Genomic DNA, 18,446 nt, shown 5'->3' with positions numbered 1-18,446 from the left:
AGCAGCTCAATTTCCTTTTCATTGTCATTAAGTATTCTACAGAAGCAGCCTTTTGCAATAACAATTTCACACTTTTGATCTCCGGATAAGATACTGCCCACAGTTTAACAGAAAGTGAACAGCTGTGCTCGGTGAACAATCCGGCGCTATGCGCAAAGGAGAGTTGGCGCTTACTCACGGGTGAGAGGGGGTGCAACAGCCCATATGTTTGCATCTGGTGATAAGTGGGACCACTGGCGCTTTGTGCGAATGCGCGGTGTCTAATTTCAGGCAAATATTAAACAGCGGAGCCTACCGAAGTGTTGAGGCGAACGGCTATGACGAAGAAATATGGACCGAGACCGCCCGGCCGTGCACAGCGGACGCATTTCGACGGGGGCGAAATGCAAAACACCCGTTTATTTAAATTTAGGTGCATTTTAAAGGATCCCAGGTGGTCAAAATTAATCCTGAGTCCCCCACTACGGCGTGCCTCATAATCGTATCGCGGTACTGGCTCAAAATGACAGATTTTTTTTTTTTGGTCCGAGACCGCCGCGAGCTCCATGTTATGAGCGGGTTTATTTTCGTCCCGGGCGCTCATATCATGGCAGAAGACGCAATCAGGCAGTTATTTAACCATGTGGAATGTTAAAAATAGTTACGTCAAAGTAAACCGACGGTTGTGGAAGTTGAGAAAGCTAGAATACCGAGGCTGCCCCCACACACAACCACAGCGGTAGCGGCGTTCGCATGCCCTCCCATGCACGGTTGCACCTCTAGCGGCGGGCGCTGGCTCTATATGAAACTGAGGCGGCAGTTTCGTGACCAGAAAAGCATGGAAGGACTCTGCCTGTAGTAAGCAAATGTTTGAAAGTTTATACGGCCGATAAAACTAATATTCTGACTTTGTATAACTGTCTACTAATTTGCTATCGCAATCGATGCTTCAACTTTTGGGCGAAACTGCGACTTTTTTTTTTGTTTGATTCTGTACTGTATTGCAAGAACTTAAGATTAATGCGTGCACTTCTTTGTCTGTACGGCGGCGCATTTTACGCCGGAATGGCGCCATCGAGACATTTGGGTACTTTCACGTGCATGGTGACGCTACAGTCCCCCACAAAGCAACGTGCTGCGCGCATCTCGCGTTCTGAACGCTGGTTACAGCAGCATCCAGTAGCGAGTCAGTGTTGACAAATTGGGAGAGTGGAATACACAGCGGGCGGAGCGAACAAATCGGATAACTCCAAAGGAAGTGGCGCCAGTGTTGTCAACATTAGAGGAGCGTTAAACGGACGCAAAGAAGTTGCAAAAATATGCTAAGTGTTGCTCCAAGGTAAGTATAATTGTTGCTAAAACTGTCGAGCTAAGTTAAGTTTGAACAGTATACACTGCAAGAAATATTACAGTAAGAGATGGGATATATCTTGGCAGGTCTATTTCCAAGCATTTGACCGTAAATATAACAGCAGGCCGTCATATTGTAAGGCGCACACCACGAGGAACTGCGTACGGCACCAAATCGAATTGCGTTATTAATTCGTAGTAATGCGTAAGCCACTGTCGTTGAAATAACCATTACCACTGTCGTTGAATATAAAAGTGTACAATCATCGCATTCTACCGGTGCTAACATAGGGGGAAAAACTTAGAGGTTTACAAAGAACCTCAAGAACAAGTTAAAGGACCGCACAAAGAGCAATGGAACGAAAAATGGTAGGCCTAATGTTAAGAGACCGGAAGAGAGCAGTGTGCATCAGAGAGCACACGGGGATAGCCGATATTCTAATTGACATTAAGAGAAAAAAATGGAGCTGGGCAGGCCATGTAACGCACAAGATGGATAACCGGTGGACCATTAGAGTTACAGAATGGATACCAAGAGAAGGGAAGCGTAGTCGAGGCATGACATGGCATGGCAAGAAAAAATGGAGCTGGGCTGGCCATGTAACGCGCAAGATGGATAACCGGTGGACCATTAGAGTTACAGAATGGATACCAAGAGAAGGGAAGAAGAGACGACAGAAAACTAGGTGAGGTGACGAAGTTAGGAAATTTGCAGGCGCAAGTTGGAATCAGCTAGCGCAAGAAAGGGGTAATCGGAGATCGCAGGGAGAGGCCGTCGTCTTGCAGTGGACATAAATATAGGCTGATGACCATAATGATGATGACTGCATAAGCATTCTTCGGCGAGATCCCCAGCCCTGTTACGCAAAAAGTGTAATGCCTTGTATCTGCACAAAATGCATAATTTGCAAAGACATTAATCGTTATAATAATGTAAATGTAGATTGGTAGCTTTTATTTTATGTAGATAAGGAACAATTTAAAGCAATAAAATAAAATAAGTAGAGAATACCATAGAAATACAGAGGGCTCCTTAGAAAATGCATGAGGAAGGTTATAGTACGTAAGTGTGGGCCAACTGAAATTTGGGGGTTCTCCAACTTAAAATTTGGGATTGAGTAAACTTGAAATTTGGAAGTGGGCCAACTTAAGTTTAGTGGTGCGCCCTCTTGAAATTTGCGGGTATCCGACCTAAATTTGGCAGTGGGCTAACTGACATTTATGTGTGAGCCAACATGGAAATCGGGGCTGGACCAACTGAAATTTGGGGGTAGGCTAACATGAAATTTGAACGTGGGCCTAGTGAAATTTCGGGGTGGGCCAACTTAAACTAGGGGGTGGGATAACTTAAAATTTGAGGGTGGCCCAAATTCAAATTTGGGAGTGGGACAACTTAACTTGGACGTGGGCCAATTGAAATTTGGGGAGGGGCCAACTTAAGATTTCGCGGTGGGTCAACTTACATATGAACACCTCACGGGCACGCTATAGCGCGTTGAGACGCTTGGCGCGTTTTCATTGGGCCTTATACCGAGGCGCAGTCAGGACACAGGCGATTGCTTGCGTGGGCAAGGAACGCGCTAATAACACAGGCTTGCGAGAGCGACAGCGAGAGTGACATGACTTCACGGCGAGCCACTGCCTCACGCGCTACTGCGGCAGCTGGTGTTGCCTGTGGACACTCTGCTCTGTCGAGGCGCGCTCGTGCCTGGCGTTCCGGTTCAATTGGTATGATTTTTACATGGCACGATGGTACAATTTTCCTAAACATGAATTCCCACCAACTCGCCCAAGTTTCTCTTCTAGTACAGTTCAATTGGTACGATTGCATTGAAGGGGCCGGATGCGGCAAGAAAATCTGACAATTGTCTACTAAAGCCTAAGCATTCTTTTCCACCGGAAAGGCCGCGGGTAGACACGCATATGCTAGGAATAGCAAGTAAGCAAAACTAAGCAAGAACGAAGTCACAGTCGAGCCAAACAATGCTTTCGCATTGGTAGACAATTCTCAGAATTTGTATAGCTTTTATCTCTATAGCTTATTACAGCGTAGCTGTTATACGCTAGTTTCCAGTGAATCGCTGCGTGCGTAGACCGAGCGCGTAGACCAAAAACGCCGTAGCCTCGATACAAAGCAAAAGCATATCGCCGGTGTGCCCCAGATGCATTTAATAGCCAATGGGTGTGTCTCTCTGGCTGGTGACGTCAGGCACTGCATAGGCACGTTATCTCAGTTGCGTTGCGGCTGTGTAATGGGTAGGCTGCGTATTGTGCAGACCGAGGAAGAACAGCATGCCTACGGAGAACGACGGCGTGAGAAGAAGCGGGAATGTACGCGAATGGCCGCCTCCTTCGCGCCCATTCCCGCTCAAACATCGTTACAGAACCCATGGCCGTCTATCAAAGCGACCACAAAGCTTTAGTCATCGTAGTGACAAAATAAAAAGACCGTAAAAAAAAATGAGACTTCATGTGTTATGTGTCAATACTAAAACTGTCGAGGCAACCTTAAATCGTGAAACTATATTGTAGGGTAACATGTTGTTAAGCATCAGCCGAAACGTTTTGAAATTTTGCGTTTACCTTCAGATTGACAGGTGGCAAATCTAGAACTGCTCCAAAGAAAGCAGACCTTCACAGCACAAAAATGCACGTGGTTGGACTCATGCCTGCAAATTTTGTGTTCAGTGCTAGATAGCAAAATAGAAAAAAATTGGCGCTCAGCAGGAAAAAATTGTCGCCAAATGTTAAATTGTCAACTTGAGTGGTAGCTAGCTTTTCAATAATAGTGTCTTCAAGAAAGCTGTTTTCGAAGAAACTTTCCTAAATGTTGCTAAAATTTCGCCGGATTGCAATGCTCGTTCCTTTCACAAAAAAAGTACCTAAATAGAAATATTTGTCCCTAAACAAAAAAAAAATGTATCGATATATCTAGAGAAAAAATTGTTATATTGGCAGCATTGAGTGGCAGCTAGCTTTTGATTATTAATTAGCTTTCTAGAAGACTGTGTTCAAAGTAACTTTTACAGCAAAGCTGCTAAGGGCTCAGTTCCCGAGGGTCGTGTCCGCGTGTAGAAAAAAAAAAAAAAAAACTATCACCAGCATTGGCTCGAGCGTCGTCGTCTTTTTGAGCACAAGGCTCCTCCTCCCTCCCGGCCGGCTGAGCGCCCACTATCTAGGGGAGGCGTTGGACAGGGACGCTGATGAATGGAAGGAAGACGAGGAGGGCGCGGCGCGCCAGCCCGATGGCGGGGGAGAGATAGGCGGCTGCCACGCCTGACTGTGCGCGTGTGTGTGCCCGTTGTCTGGCGCATGCGCGCAGCCCTGCCGGCCTCTGCCGCCTGGGCCGCCGACTCGACTTTCTCGGGCACTTTCTACGAGCTCTCGCCCGCCTCTCCCCAACGCCTCCTCTAACGCCACGGTTAGAGGAGGCGTTTAGCCGTTCCGTGACGTTTTAATTGGAGCTGTTAATTCACAACACAGGTACTTCACCTTAATTTAAAGGACAAGCGCACGCAATGAGACTTTATCTTTTGTTTCATCAGTGTGCAGACAGACACTGATGAATTACACTATCTTATGGAAGTACACTATGTTTCGGATATGTGTACCGTAGAAAGCAGGGATTGTATCCGTGTCTACAGAAAACGGTGTGGCGGGGGGCAAATATTGGTGCTGACATGTTTGTGATCCCTGCGATCACCATCATTATACCATCTCGTTGTCCGACCATTCGCCACGGAACTCTTGTTGTAGACGTACTATTGAAAATTTTCCTTCGCTGAATAACTGTTTCAACGTGCACCCCAGATGATGCAATCTACTGGATACGCACATCAAAATTTATAATTTGTCGTCCTTTTTTTAAAAAGGCGGCCGAATTAGTTCAATCAAGTGTTCTGCACAACAGTCATCAATGAGAAATCCACGGTCTACCATCACAACATCTGACACAGGATCCAGGCTTTCGAGGAGGTTGCTTTGTTCAAAAATTGTCTTGCGTCAAATGTCTCGACTATCACTTCATATCACTTCACAATATATGATAGCGCGGAGCCAAGCTTTAAATGTGCAGATAAAGCTGAGGTCGTCAAATGTAAGCCAACAAAGATTCGTAGTCAAGTATAAAGTTGTCGAAGGCATCCGTGAGAGCCCGGCGGCAGGGCGCAGGAAGTTTCGAATCGTATTTGTCACCCTTCCCCGCTATCATGCGTAGAAGCCGGAGCACTTCTCAATGTTTGTCAGATGTGTTAGCGTTGGTCGTATGAAGCTCAGTGAATGAATTTGACTACGCTGAGCTGCTTATATAAAAAGCCACGTGTTCAGTCATTCGAATTCCAGTGTGTCATTAACAGTGAGCACACCGTGTTGTAGTAAACACACTACAGCGAAACCATACGATTTCGAACGCTTATAAAGTGTTTCTTTGTAGATATATATTTTTGTTTGGAAAACCATTCAGTTTTGAAACGTATACAGGCGAGTTCGTTGAGTGGACAAGTGGTGTTGTAAGAAGCGGGACTGTTTGCATTTCAGCGGCTCGTGATATCGCAATGCTTGCGCGCCTGGTGATAAAGCAGTACGAATCCGAAAGCTCGTACTTGCGACTATCTCGATGCATTTAATGAATATTCAGTTTGTTGAACATTGTAGTGAATTCGACGGTCAGCTCGAGAGTTCCTCTAGAATCGGGGCGCGCGCGCGCAACGTACAGCGCGCGTATCGGTTGGAGCGATTAGTAGAAAAGACGGGAATGGTTGGCGGTCGGTCTCGCGGAAGACGTTTTCGGTGAACTGGTGGGCGCCTCGAACGCGTTGGCCGACAGAGGCAGCAGTGGGCCCATGGCGCTCATGGACAGCAGGACGCCGGCTACCAACACCACCTTGACGGCCACGCCCACCATTAGCTGCAAAATACAGCGAGAGAGAGAGAGAGAGAGAGAGAGAGAGAGAGAAAGAGAGATACGCGTGGGCTTATTCTGTATGAGGGTAGCTGCTTCAACGCCAGAAATCATCAAACAGAAAAAAAAAAGATTATATGCCGTATACTAGACGTGTAATATAAGCTGACGCGGAGGTTTCCAGTGGTGGCAAAGTAGAAGCTCCACGGATATCTGAGCGTAGTGTTGCGCAGTGTAAGGCTTGGTATCAAAATATCATAGGAAATAAATTTTCTATCGTGACTTCTACACCATTAGTGTCTAAATCAATACACCAGTGCCGACATTGATATGATATTCTGTGTAGCAATCTCAAAGTAAGTACATTTCACTTTCTATCGTGTTTTTAGACCATTGGTTGTTACATGAGTGCACCAGTGGCAGCATTGTTATCGTATTGTGAAATGTACAGCTCTGCAAATCAGGTAATTACAATTATTTATTACTATTTCATTGTGCTTATGTAATGAGCAATCTCGTAGATATACAAAGAGAGAGCCTGTAGCGTACAATCTCTATATTGTGTTATGTATTCTGCATCATTAGTTACTATATTCATATTGTGCAAAATAACGCAATACTAATCATGTAATTATAACTATATGTTGGTATTTCATTGTATTTCGTTTAATCAAATTTTCTATCCTCACTTTTATACCCATGGTTACTAAACCAATGCGCCAGTGCCAGCATTGCCATGGTACTCTATTTAGCAATCTCACAGGAAGTAAATTCCATTTTTATCGTGTTTTTGCACCATCAGGGAATACGAAATATTCAGGCTGCGGAATTTAAACACAATACTAATCAGGCAATTACCACTGTCTGTTTCTATTTCACTGCATTTCAGCAATCTCGTAGATATATACAAAGCGTACTGTACTAATTCCCGTATTCTACGTATCGTACGTTTGGCATCATAAGTGTCATTATTACGCCAATACCACCACTGCTATGGTGGACACTGGTTGGCTTTGACGGAGTACAAGGCCAGAAGCCTAGAATCAGGAGCTCAATCATCCGTACCAGCTGCGTGAGATCGAGTTCCTTGAAGCCGTGCACGAGGACGATGGGCAAGCGACATGGGGAGCACCAGATTGGTCGAGGCGCACAGCGCGAAGGGCAAGGCGAAGAACTGCGCCTCCTTGTCTGTGCGTGACGCCTGCGCAAAGTGGAGTGCACTGCTTAGACATTGGAACGATGTGGGTCGTAAAGTCCCGCCGGCCACGGGTGCTTGTCGAGAGCGCGGCACCTGTGGTAATCTTTGCTATGGACACCGTTATTCTAGCGGAAGAAACACTGACGAGTGAAGAGAAGACGACCGAAAAGGCTCCAGACTTTCGTCTGGACTTTCAGCATTTGTGCTGTCATCATATCCTCTCTGGTATATATTTCTTCTTTTTTTTTCGGGTAGGACAATGTTTAGTTGCAACCAGAGCCAACTATACCCGACAAGAACTTTCTGTGGCAAAGCTATGCTCACGCGATCTCACGTGCGGTGCTTCTGCTCTTGTGTGACTAATATGCCAAGTAGTGCCAACGTTTTGCTGGCGGTTTACAGGACCAGGAAACCAGACGTCGGCACCAGAAAGCAACAAAACTAGGAACTGCAGGAAACCGAAATGATTTTCCTACGCAAGCTTTTTATTTGTTCCAAAAAGAAAAGAAAATTGTAACTGTTACGGTTTGCTTTATGCTACGTAACTTCCAGTTGCTTATAAGTACATTCGTGGCCTACATCTAGGTGCGCAGTAAAAAATTGTGTGCTTTGGCTGCGTAGCGTCGGCTGCGCTGCCTCTTTTCAATCTTACACCGATTTGCGCGTTCAGGTGTAATTCCGGTGTGCGCTTGCTCCGTGTATCGCATTGCATTTGGCACGACAGTGCAGCTTGACCACGGTCGACTGACTTGTCCCTTTGTTTGCGACTGGTCGCTGCGACCAACGGTTGTCAAATGATTGTATGGCAGCCGCTGAAGATTCGTGTTTCACGTCCTCTCGCTACAAGTCGTACATACGATCGGCTGACAAGTCAGGTTACCGAGTCGAGCTGCTTCCAGGTGCTAACAGAAGAGACTCGGCAGCTCTAACGTTGCGGCGACTACATATGCCCGATTAATCTTACGCTGAGACATTACGTGATCGCACTAACGCACGCAGAGGACAACTGCGAGCTACACGTCGCTCACTCCTTGGAACTAGCGGCCAAGCCAATCCATTTATGACTTGCGCGCTTACTGTCGTTCACCTGCACGGCTCTTCAGTGTGAAGATCATCGCTACAGCAGATAGACAGTACGGAATATAGACAATACCGCGTTCGCCGCATCATGCAAGGGGTCAGGTGTAATTCAGGTGTGCGCTTGCTCCGTGTATCGCACACGACAGTGCCTTGAGGGAACTTGTCCCTAAGTGCGCGTTGCCAGATTGTATGGCAGCCGCTGTTCGTGTTTCTCGTCATACGATTGGCTTCCACAGCTCCTTCGGTATATCAGCGGCACCGCACTACGCCATGCGAGCCTCACCTAGCGGCCAGCCTTACTCCCCTTGTGTGTCATCGCTACAGGCGGAACAGAATGACGTGACCGTTGCTTGGCCATTCAGAAACCGTTTGATGGGCAGAAAGCTATCTCGACTCAGTTTTAGCGAAGTTACTGTCGCGGGCATCGTAATTGTCTCGTTCGAGGGGGACAAATTGCAGAGCAGATGGGAGACCATGAGCCCTCAGGCGTTGCCAACGGGTCTCCCAAGGACTAATAGACCACAATGTTGCTTAGCTTCAGGTGATTTGTGGAGAGCAGCATAGTATTCAGTGCGACATGGCCGATAGCCGTAGACGAAGAGAATGTGGTGTCCCTCACGACGACGTGTGCCAGAGGAAGCAGGGCCTCAGCGATAGCGTCCGCCGTGCTGACCTCGGCGAGCAGGCAGATGGCCAGGCAGAGCAGCGCCTGGTTCATCAGCGGCGACCGCTGCTGCCAGAAGTTGTCACTCACGCCCCGCACCAGGCCGCCCAGCAGATCGCACTCCTGCGCAGCGCGGCACGCCTGTGTACCTGTCGGCACGTCTGTATACCTGTCGCACAACCACTCGTCGCACCTGGGTGCATGTGTCAGTCAGCGGCAAGACATATATAGACAAGAAAAAGCCAGCAATTTCAGAGCCTTGACCTCACTCGAGCAGTGGGCCGATGTTTTGCCTACTTAGACAAAAGCGATGAGCGTGCACTCGCTCTCTGGAGAGCCCATTGCAATGTACGAGTTGTATGTGTTCTTGGCCACCATATGTAGCATCACGTCGGGGCTTCGAGCTACGCGTTACGCTATTTCGCAACCACCAAGCACCACCAAGCACCACATGTCAACATACCGTCATCACTGACTGAGGGCTCGGAAAGGAACCGCCTGATAATGAATATTCTCTCTCTCTAAAAAAAAAAAAAAGAGCAAGGCAGATGTGTTCACATTTACGATGAAATTCGACTGTATAATTTTCACAGATACTTCTGTTGTACAACCAGCACCAGCACGCTCAACAAAGTGTACCACCTGTCGTGTACCGTGAGTATCTATAGAAAACACTGCCCTTGCGCTCCGGGTCACGATGTCACACCTGTGAACCGGCATTTTATACAATTAAACGGGGTCAGGGGTCGCATTCATGCTTTAGTAATGACCATGTTACCCATTGAAACCATCCCTCCGTTCATTGAAAGCATCCCTCTGTGCGCCAGGCGCACTGCCTTTGTGTCGCGGGTGCGTGATGCATACAGGAAACATTGGGGCAACCCTTTCATAGCACGTACTACGAGAAAACTATACGCTGTTCTGCCTCCTTTTATATTGGCCCGGTTTATCACATTCTCGATACCCGCGTGCGTATCACAAAGGGCATTGGTGCACTATATAAGGGCCCCTCCGTCTACCGAGTGGTACCTACCGAGGTGAATCGTGAGATGGCTTGCGCCCCGCCGGCGATGAACACTATGTCCCAGGGCGGAGCCACACGCCTGCCATCAGGCGCGAGGCTGCTGGGTGCACGAGGCGTCAGCTGATACAGCGACGTCGCCACCAGATTCAGCACGCCTAGGAAGCTGAGCTGGCTGTGGGAGTGATACATGCACGAGGAAGTATACGCTTTAGCGCTTACAATGTATGACACGCACAACCGCGAAACGAGCAGAAACTTGCGTTCAACTAATATTCCGGAACGCCGGAGGTTGTATTCTCGATAGATTTCTCTCTATCTTCAGTGTACGGCGATCTGGTCAACAGCTGACAGAAATGGAAGGGGCGACATTCTTGTGCGTGATTGCCCGGCTCCTGCTTTCATTATTATTACCTCACGTAGCCGCCGAGTTTACTCTGAGCTGCGCAGCATAAAGGTAACGGCGTCTGCGGATTCCCCTTAATACGCTGCACGATGCATTGTGATTCATGTCGCGTACCGTTAAGCTAAAAGTAACGCATCGACTAAACGGTATACAATTTCGACGTGGCGTCGCGAGGAGACCGCGCGTACATCTTGCACCACGCGGCAGCTTTATAGCTACACGTTAGCCTGTAGCGATAGATACTGTAGTTACTCGAACCTAGGCCGTCCTAGGACTCGGTCTGGGAGTTAGCCTAAGCCAAGCTGTGGTGAGCCAGCAAGACGAAACGGTGCATCTCTACAAGAGAGGAGCCCAGGATTTACAGTACAGTGTAAAATAATTTACATTAAAAATGAAAAAGAAATGGTGTAAATAGGTCTGTAAATCAGACCCTTACACCCAAATATAGTGTAAGGGTTTGAGTTATAGACTGATTTACACCTTTCTTTTTCAATTTTAAGGATGTCAATCATTTTACAGTGTTGTACAGTAGGCCCCACCGTCCTCACACCGCGAGCTTGGTGCTAGCGTCTCGTCGAAAGCAAACTTCAATAAATAATGGCTGCTCCTGCGCAGCACGCACTCAATGCAGTCAAAACGGCGTACCTATACAGTGAGCTGGTGTAGCTGCTATTATGAACATTGTCGAATTCCGCCATACTGTTCAATTCGGTAATGGAAGCACGTTGAGCCCATCAGAGAGTCCGTAGCAACCCTCTGGGCCTCTTTGTTTGGCTCAGAATGACGCCATTACAGAATTTGACATTGTTCAGAATAGCACCCTAGTACTGCGGGGCTGTGGAAGTGGATAGTAATGGCTACAGTTCTGTCTTTTGGTGCTGGCGTTAGCGTCGTGCCATTTTTCCAGCTACAGTTCCGACGGCTCCTAACGAAACCTCGAATCTAAGGCGACCAAGATGTTTTGAAAACCATGTTTCTTTCTTTCTTTCTTTTAAGAGCAATCGACTTAGATTGAAATAAATAAGGTATACACTTTCATAGGTATAGCTATGTCAAACTCCACAATTATAGTGCCGCTATCGGGCATCGCGAAATGTATACGCCAATGCCCACGAAAATAGGGGGGGGGGGGGGGGGGGGGAATACGCGCCTTATGAATCACCGCACAATGCCGCAATGTTGTCGATGGTCAACGGGTCCTCGGGAGTTTAGTTTACGATTATAGTTGTCTCTAGTATCTTTCGCTTATTTTTAGGCAGCGTACACGCACACAATCGCACAATGCACCCAGCGCTATATACGTGTGCGCCTCGTCTTAGTCGTTGTGCTCTTCATTGCTGAACATGTGTCGCACCAACCAGTCATAATCTAAGGAGGCTTTAAATTTTGCTCGCCGACCAGCCGCCTTCGTTAAAGCTACGTCCGTTGTCGCTTTTCGGCGACGTCTGTTTACAAGAACCCTTGTACGATGCGTGCGGCATAAAGATGTGTTCAGGTGCATGAGGTTCAGCTGCAACTGAAGCAAGCGCGACTGCGTCTAGACAGGTGCTACAGATATCCGGGTGTTCACAATTAGGCTTTACGGAATTTTTAAAGATCGCCTGTTGCAGGTAGCATGATTCTTATGGTTGAGCTGGGTTATTCGAAGAGGCGGACATTAGTAGCACGAGAAATCGAAACGCATATTTATATAATTAACAGAAATTGACTAATTAACTTCGTAGCTAATTACTTTGCGACACATATAGCACTTTACGAATTGTAGCCGGTGAGTATGCAAGACACATCCACTTGAAATGAATTTTCAGGATGACACCAGTTTCGAAATATTTCCCAAGTAAATATTTCCCAAGTACAAATATTTTCCTAAGTACATGGGCGTTCCAGTTACTTTTGTGCTTCAATGTATAAAACAGCATTTTGGTAAAAAAGTAAGTGTAAGGACAGTGCATTTTTACGGCGAGTTTGATGGCGCATATCTCCAAACTGGTGTCATTCTGGAAATTCATTTCAAGTGGATACGCCTGACAAGCTCACCGGCTACAATTCGTAAATTGCAATATGTGTCGCAGAGTAATTAACTAAGAAGTTAATTAGTGAAACTTTGCTAATTAGTTTAATATGTGTTTCGATTTCTCGTGATACTAATGTCCGCCTCTTCGAATAACCCAGCTCAACGATAAGAATTATGCTACCTGCTACAGGCGATTAAAAAAAAATTCCGTAAAGCTTAAAAATGAACGCCTGTATATAAACTGAAGGCAGCCTGCATGCTTCCAGGCTCCCTAATCTTAACGCTTGAGGCCAACAGACATTTTAGCGTTTTCCCCAGCGTCAGCTGTTGGCGTTGTGTAACTCGGCGTCGATGCGGAAGGAGGCGATAAGCCCAAACGCCAAAATCTGGATATAACGAATCTTGGGTCGACATCTCGCTCGTTCCCCCAGCAGATTTGGCGAGCCGTCAGCCGCCTTCACGCAAGGTTTGTTTTTTCTTAAGTTTAGTGGTCTATGACTTTCGTTTAACGCAAGAAATGGATTGTCGAAAAATCACGCGAGTGCGCTATTTTGCACAATGTCAAACTCCACCATATTGCCGAATTCGCCATTGTGTCAGTTCTGATTGGCCCACGGTGTTGCTATACGGCCTCTCTGATTGGCTCAACACGCCGTCCAGAATAGCATCCCAGTGTTTGCACAAAGGTTTCCCAACATGTCGAGTATTCGACGCTTAGACTTGGCGCCTCGCTCCACGTCAACTCCGAGCGACGCAACGCCAGTTAACACCGGCTGAAAAGCTAAACTTGGGTAGAACTCTATAGGAAAGCTTTTTCTTAGCGTTATAGAGTCCTACGACGCTGGCTCGAAGTTGCTGCTGCTCATATTTTTTTAGCGAAGAAATGACGCCAGATGGTAAGCGGTAGGTCCATGGGACAAGAGATGCGTAACGGATCACTTAGCGTACGTAGGCTTCAGTGTGCGTCTCACCAGCGCGTTGCATAATTACTCACACAGCGAGGAAGTCGGAGAGAACAGATATGACGAGAAGGATTAGGTACGTTGATGTGGCGCTGCTGACGTAACGACTTTGACTCCTGCATGGAAATGAATTGCGACGTATGTGTACGACCACGTGAAGTGTGTATACAATCATCAAGCTTTTTTTTTACCAGATTTTGTAATTTAAGAAAGATCGACAAAATTATGCATTCGTAACGCCTTCCGAAGTTAGGTTAGAATTTTTACCACCAAGATATGGAAAAGTGGGACAGATCATTGTCCGTGGTTAATGTGTTTAGAGTTAAGCTTGCTTTCAACGCTTACCCGCATTATATATCGGTACGCTTAACCGAGGGACAATATACGGCAGTGCGAAATTTCGCTTACCATTGCTGTTGCTTGATCTTCCCAGGTCTGCAAAAGAGGAAAAATAAATCAAACTGAGACCCTTACTTCGTGTGGTTCTCTAACACGTTGATATCGCAACAAGTGCTCCGCCTTTCGGGCGTAACTGCCACTTTAAAAGCGAAGCTTTCTTTGCGAACCTTCCTGCGCCTCTCTTGCTGACCGTGGCTGCCGCCTGCTGCTGCTGTCTCGCCGAATAGCTCACACTCGATGATGATGACGATGATTTATTGGCATCCTCTTTGAAACTGGGTGGTCACTAATAGTCCTATAGCCTGCTTGAGTTACTCAAGCTTTTCAATCTAGCATTTTGTATAGTATTTTTTCTCTTCCTCAAAACTTTTGTATCCACCTTGTACCGCTACCTATGCCTTAGACGGATCCGGTCGTATCCATCTCTTCCCTGCCTTTTTTTCCCACCAATACTATAAACGTATCTTGCTTATCTCGACTGCTGACCGGTTCAGACTTCCACCCACTTTAAATCCAAGCGCTTCTGTAAGGTGTACGTTACCTTACTGGGTAACCGGGTCTCACTGGGTGAATCCCTTCACATCCCATTTGCATGTGCTGAGTCGTCTCCGGATTATTGCTGCAGCATACACATGCCTCATCTATTTGCGAATATTTGTGCCGGTATGTTTTTGTCATTATGCAACCTGCTCGAGCTTCAAATAGCAAGACACTTCCCTTCGTGTTACCGTACAGCTTTTCCCTTCTAATTTCATTCTTCTCATTCTTGTAAATCTCCATGGCCTTTGCTGTTTCTATTCTTTGCATCCAATTTACTGTGTCTGTTTCTCACTTTCTTTCTGATGACTCCTAGTTGTCTATTTACACTTTCAATTACCCTATACTTGGTTGCCAACTTTCCTGACCTCATCCTCCATTCTGTGCCCACGCTTTTCAGGTGCAGGTATTTGTGCGCTTTAGCTGCCCATTTAGTTTGATCCATGTTCCCGAGTATTGCTTCAGAAATAATTTTGCTTTGCGCTTCTCTGAGTTTGAACGAGGTCCAACCCATGTCACCCTCCATCGCCTCATTTTTGGTTTTGCCATGGGCTCCCAAAGCCAACCGGCCTACCAATCTTCGGTTAACTTTCAGCCCCGACAAGATATTCGATTTTGAGCGCAGAATGGCATTTGCAAACGTTAGCGGTGGCACCATTAGTCCTTTCCTGATTGCACGCACCACCTTATATTTATTGTGGGCCCAAAGTGCTCTATGTTTCATTATTGCTGCATTCCGCTTCCCCTTCATTTTCATATTATCTTGGTGGGTGCTTGAGCAAGTATTTCCTTCGTTTACGTATACGCCGAGGTATTCATATTGCTTGACTGTGGGTATGACTTACTGTTGAATTGGCACCATGTAATCAGTCATATCTTCATTAAATATCATAATTCCCGATTACTCTGTGCTAAACTAAAGGCCTAGATTTGTCGCTGCGTTGCCACACATATTCGCAAGTGTCTGTAAATCTGTTGTATTGTCCGCGAGTGGCATATGTAGTTCGGATACAACAGTCCGGGGACTTTCTGTTGCACCAATTGTACATTACGCATGTATGATAGCTTAAGCCCTAATTCAGTGTTTTCCAGTCATCTTTCTATGCCCTTAACATAAAGCGTGAACAACACTGGAGACAGAGGACGTCCTTGCTTCAATCCTTAGTGAATTTCCACAACTTCATTACATTTTAGGCCTTCCCTTACAATTTGTACTCGGTTGTCTCTATATACCTCCCTCAGCAGCTCTACGAAATCATCATCTATGTCTTCTTCCTTGGGAATATCCGATCACAGTTCCTTGTCTACGCGTACTCAGTTGTGGGACGGCGGAGCCATCTAGAAGCGATGGCTCCGCCGTTTTTTTTTTTTACATGTTGACCCGCACAGTGGAAGGTAGAGGGGGGGGGGGGCACGAGGTTTTTTGGGGGGAACCGGCTTGCGCATGCGGTTTCTTTGCAGTTGGTGCAGAGGGCGAGAGGGCATCGACACGGTGAGCCGCGATGATACGGGAGAGTGTGCACCGGAGGAGATGGACTCACGACGAGCGGCTGGGGCGGCGCATGCTTTGCATTGAGGCACCCGACGACGAAAGATACTGTGGCGGCGCTGCGATCGAAGTGGTTTGGGCCGCATCAAGGTCGCGCCGTTGGAAACCCCTGGCGATACTGTTCGGCGGGGTCATTCGTACTACTTCGCTCGCTGGTATTTGCGTTCAGACCGCTCAAATGGTGTTCATAATTGCATAGGACAAGTATTTATGTCTTAAGAATAAATTCCTTTCTTTCTCATCTTTATTTAATTTAATTTTTTAATGCCACTCGGTGATTGCGCGTGCATTGCGGTCGCAGTGTCTGCTTTCATTCTACTATGTTACTGTACGGTTCCCTTTGGAGAACAAACATCTTTCTCGTTCTTCAAGCAGCATGTATGTCTCGTGCGTATTGTTACGCATATAGTTTTCCATCAGGAGGTCTTGCGAAACGCAGACGGTGAAACATATGTAACCTTGCTGCCCCCCCCCCCCCCTGCCCTTTGCGCTCCAAAGAAATACACCGTATCTGCCCCAATCCGGCGCCTTGTACTCCGATTTACGGGAAGTATTGTAATTATAAAAAGCCTGCAGATCCCACGCCCTGTGGGAATCGATGTTCTGCGAAGCAGAGTGGGGGTAGCCGACCACGTTTACGAAACGACCATGCGAGCACCAAGACATAGGCGGCTGTTTCATGACCTACACGATACGCATGTCTTTGATATCCATCACATGACCTATCATTTACGCCCGAACCCATATCAGTGGCTTTTGAGTGTTAATCTCTTTTCGCTGAGTCATTGTCATTTTTGCTGAGTCATGCTCATGAATATGACTTCTACCACCATGCTTTAGTGTTTCCTTCACTTAGTGCCCACGTCCGAACCCATTTTAGCGGTTTCTGAGTGTTAATCTTTTTTCTCCGAGTCATTGTCATTTTTGCTGAGTCATGCTCATTACTATGACTTCCACCATCATCCTTTAGTGTTGTGTACCCATGTCCGAACTTATTCCAGTTACGTACCAAGTTAACGAAACGACCATGAGAGCACCAAGACGAAGGCGGCTAGATAGATAGATAGATAGATAGATAGATAGACAGATAGATAGATAGATAGATAGATAGATAGATACTGTAAAAGTGGCAAATGTTCGCCAAGAAATGCTTTGCATTTAAAGAAAAGGTTGTCGCAGTTTCACCCGAAAGGCGAAGCACCAATTGCGATAGCAAATTAGTAGAGAGCTATACGGAGTAAGGATAGTAGCTTTATCAGCTGTATAAACTTGGACATGCAGCAGCACCAGCAACGCGCAGAACTGTTGTCGACGCCGTCGGCGTTTTGCCCGCGTTCGCACCGAACGCGCGCGACGTTTTTATATAAATACGTATTTGGTGCCGCAGCTAAACGTCGCCTCCCCTCCCTCCCTCCCGTCTCCCCACAGCCTTTCGCGCGACGGAAAAAGTTGCGTTTGCTCTCTATATATGGAAAGGAGGAAAGAGACGCTTAATTCTGCAGCCCTTCAGGGAGCACGGCGCAGAACGCGCGTTTGCTCTCCGACGTGCGTTCGCTCCCCATGAAAGCGCGCGTCCCTCGCGCCCTTTCACTCACACATACAGCGTCCGGAGCGCGGCGACGATTTCATCGCCGTTGACACACACACACACACACACACACACACACACACACACACACACACACACACACACACACACACACACACACACACACACACACACACACACACACACACACACACACACACAGACACACACACACACACACACACACACACACACACACACACACACACACACACACACACACACACACACACACACACACACACACACACACACACACACACACACACACACACACACACACACACACACACACACACACACACACACACACACACACACACACACACACACACACACACACACACACACACACACACACACACACACACACACACACACACACACACACACACACACACACACACACACACACACACACACACACACACACACACACACACACGCACGCACGCACGCACGCACGCACGCACGCATATATATATATATATATATATATATACATATGAGGTGTTCTTGCCTGCTATGAATATTATTCCTGCGAATGAGAGTTTTATGTGCAGGATTCACTCATAAGTGTGTTTGTTACAGCAAACACGTGCGCTTATACCGGCCTGGAGTTCTCACTTTTTCAATTAGTGCATTTAGAAGATTTTATATTTTATTGCGATAGCAATTATATGGACACTCAAAAGCAGATTTCTGCCGTCGGCGTCGCCGTCGCCGTCGCCGTGAGGTTTCGTATGACGTCAATGGAGATGAAATCGTCGCCGCGCGCCAAACGCTGTATGTTCGAGTG

The 18,446-nt window shown here is 46.9% G+C and overlaps 1 protein-coding gene across 1 annotated transcript; it reads right to left on the bottom strand.

Moving 5' to 3' along the window:
- Positions 1–6,011: 6,011 nt before the first annotated feature.
- On the bottom strand, positions 6,012–15,384 carry LOC119446180 (uncharacterized). Its single transcript, XM_049664860.1, has 6 exons — positions 15,356–15,384; positions 13,983–14,009; positions 10,205–10,367; positions 9,127–9,294; positions 7,295–7,430; positions 6,012–6,235 (listed from the first exon to the last, which is right to left on the bottom strand). The coding sequence occupies exons 1-6, from the start codon at positions 15,382–15,384 to the stop codon at positions 6,012–6,014; spliced, it is 747 nt and encodes a 248-aa protein (XP_049520817.1).
- Positions 15,385–18,446: the final 3,062 nt, after the last annotated feature.

The sequence above is a fragment of the Dermacentor silvarum genome, chromosome 3 (genome assembly GCF_013339745.2).
Source record: "Dermacentor silvarum isolate Dsil-2018 chromosome 3, BIME_Dsil_1.4, whole genome shotgun sequence".
Classification (NCBI taxonomy): Eukaryota; Metazoa; Arthropoda; class Arachnida; order Ixodida; family Ixodidae; genus Dermacentor; species Dermacentor silvarum.
This window is presented reverse-complemented; position numbering and strand designations above follow the sequence as displayed.

Bases quoted from the DNA above. Each gene is read 5' to 3' on its own strand.
- LOC119446180 (XM_049664860.1), bottom strand. From the start codon at position 15,384: ATGACTGATTACATGGTGCCAATTCAACA. The intron at 14,010-15,355 runs GTAAGTCATACC...CCTCTTTTGCAG, and splicing joins TACATGGTGCCAATTCAACA to ACCTGGGAAGATCAAGCAAC. The intron at 6,236-7,294 runs GTACGGATGATT...TGTATTTTGCAG, and splicing joins AACTCGATCTCACGCAGCTG to CTAATGGTGGGCGTGGCCGT.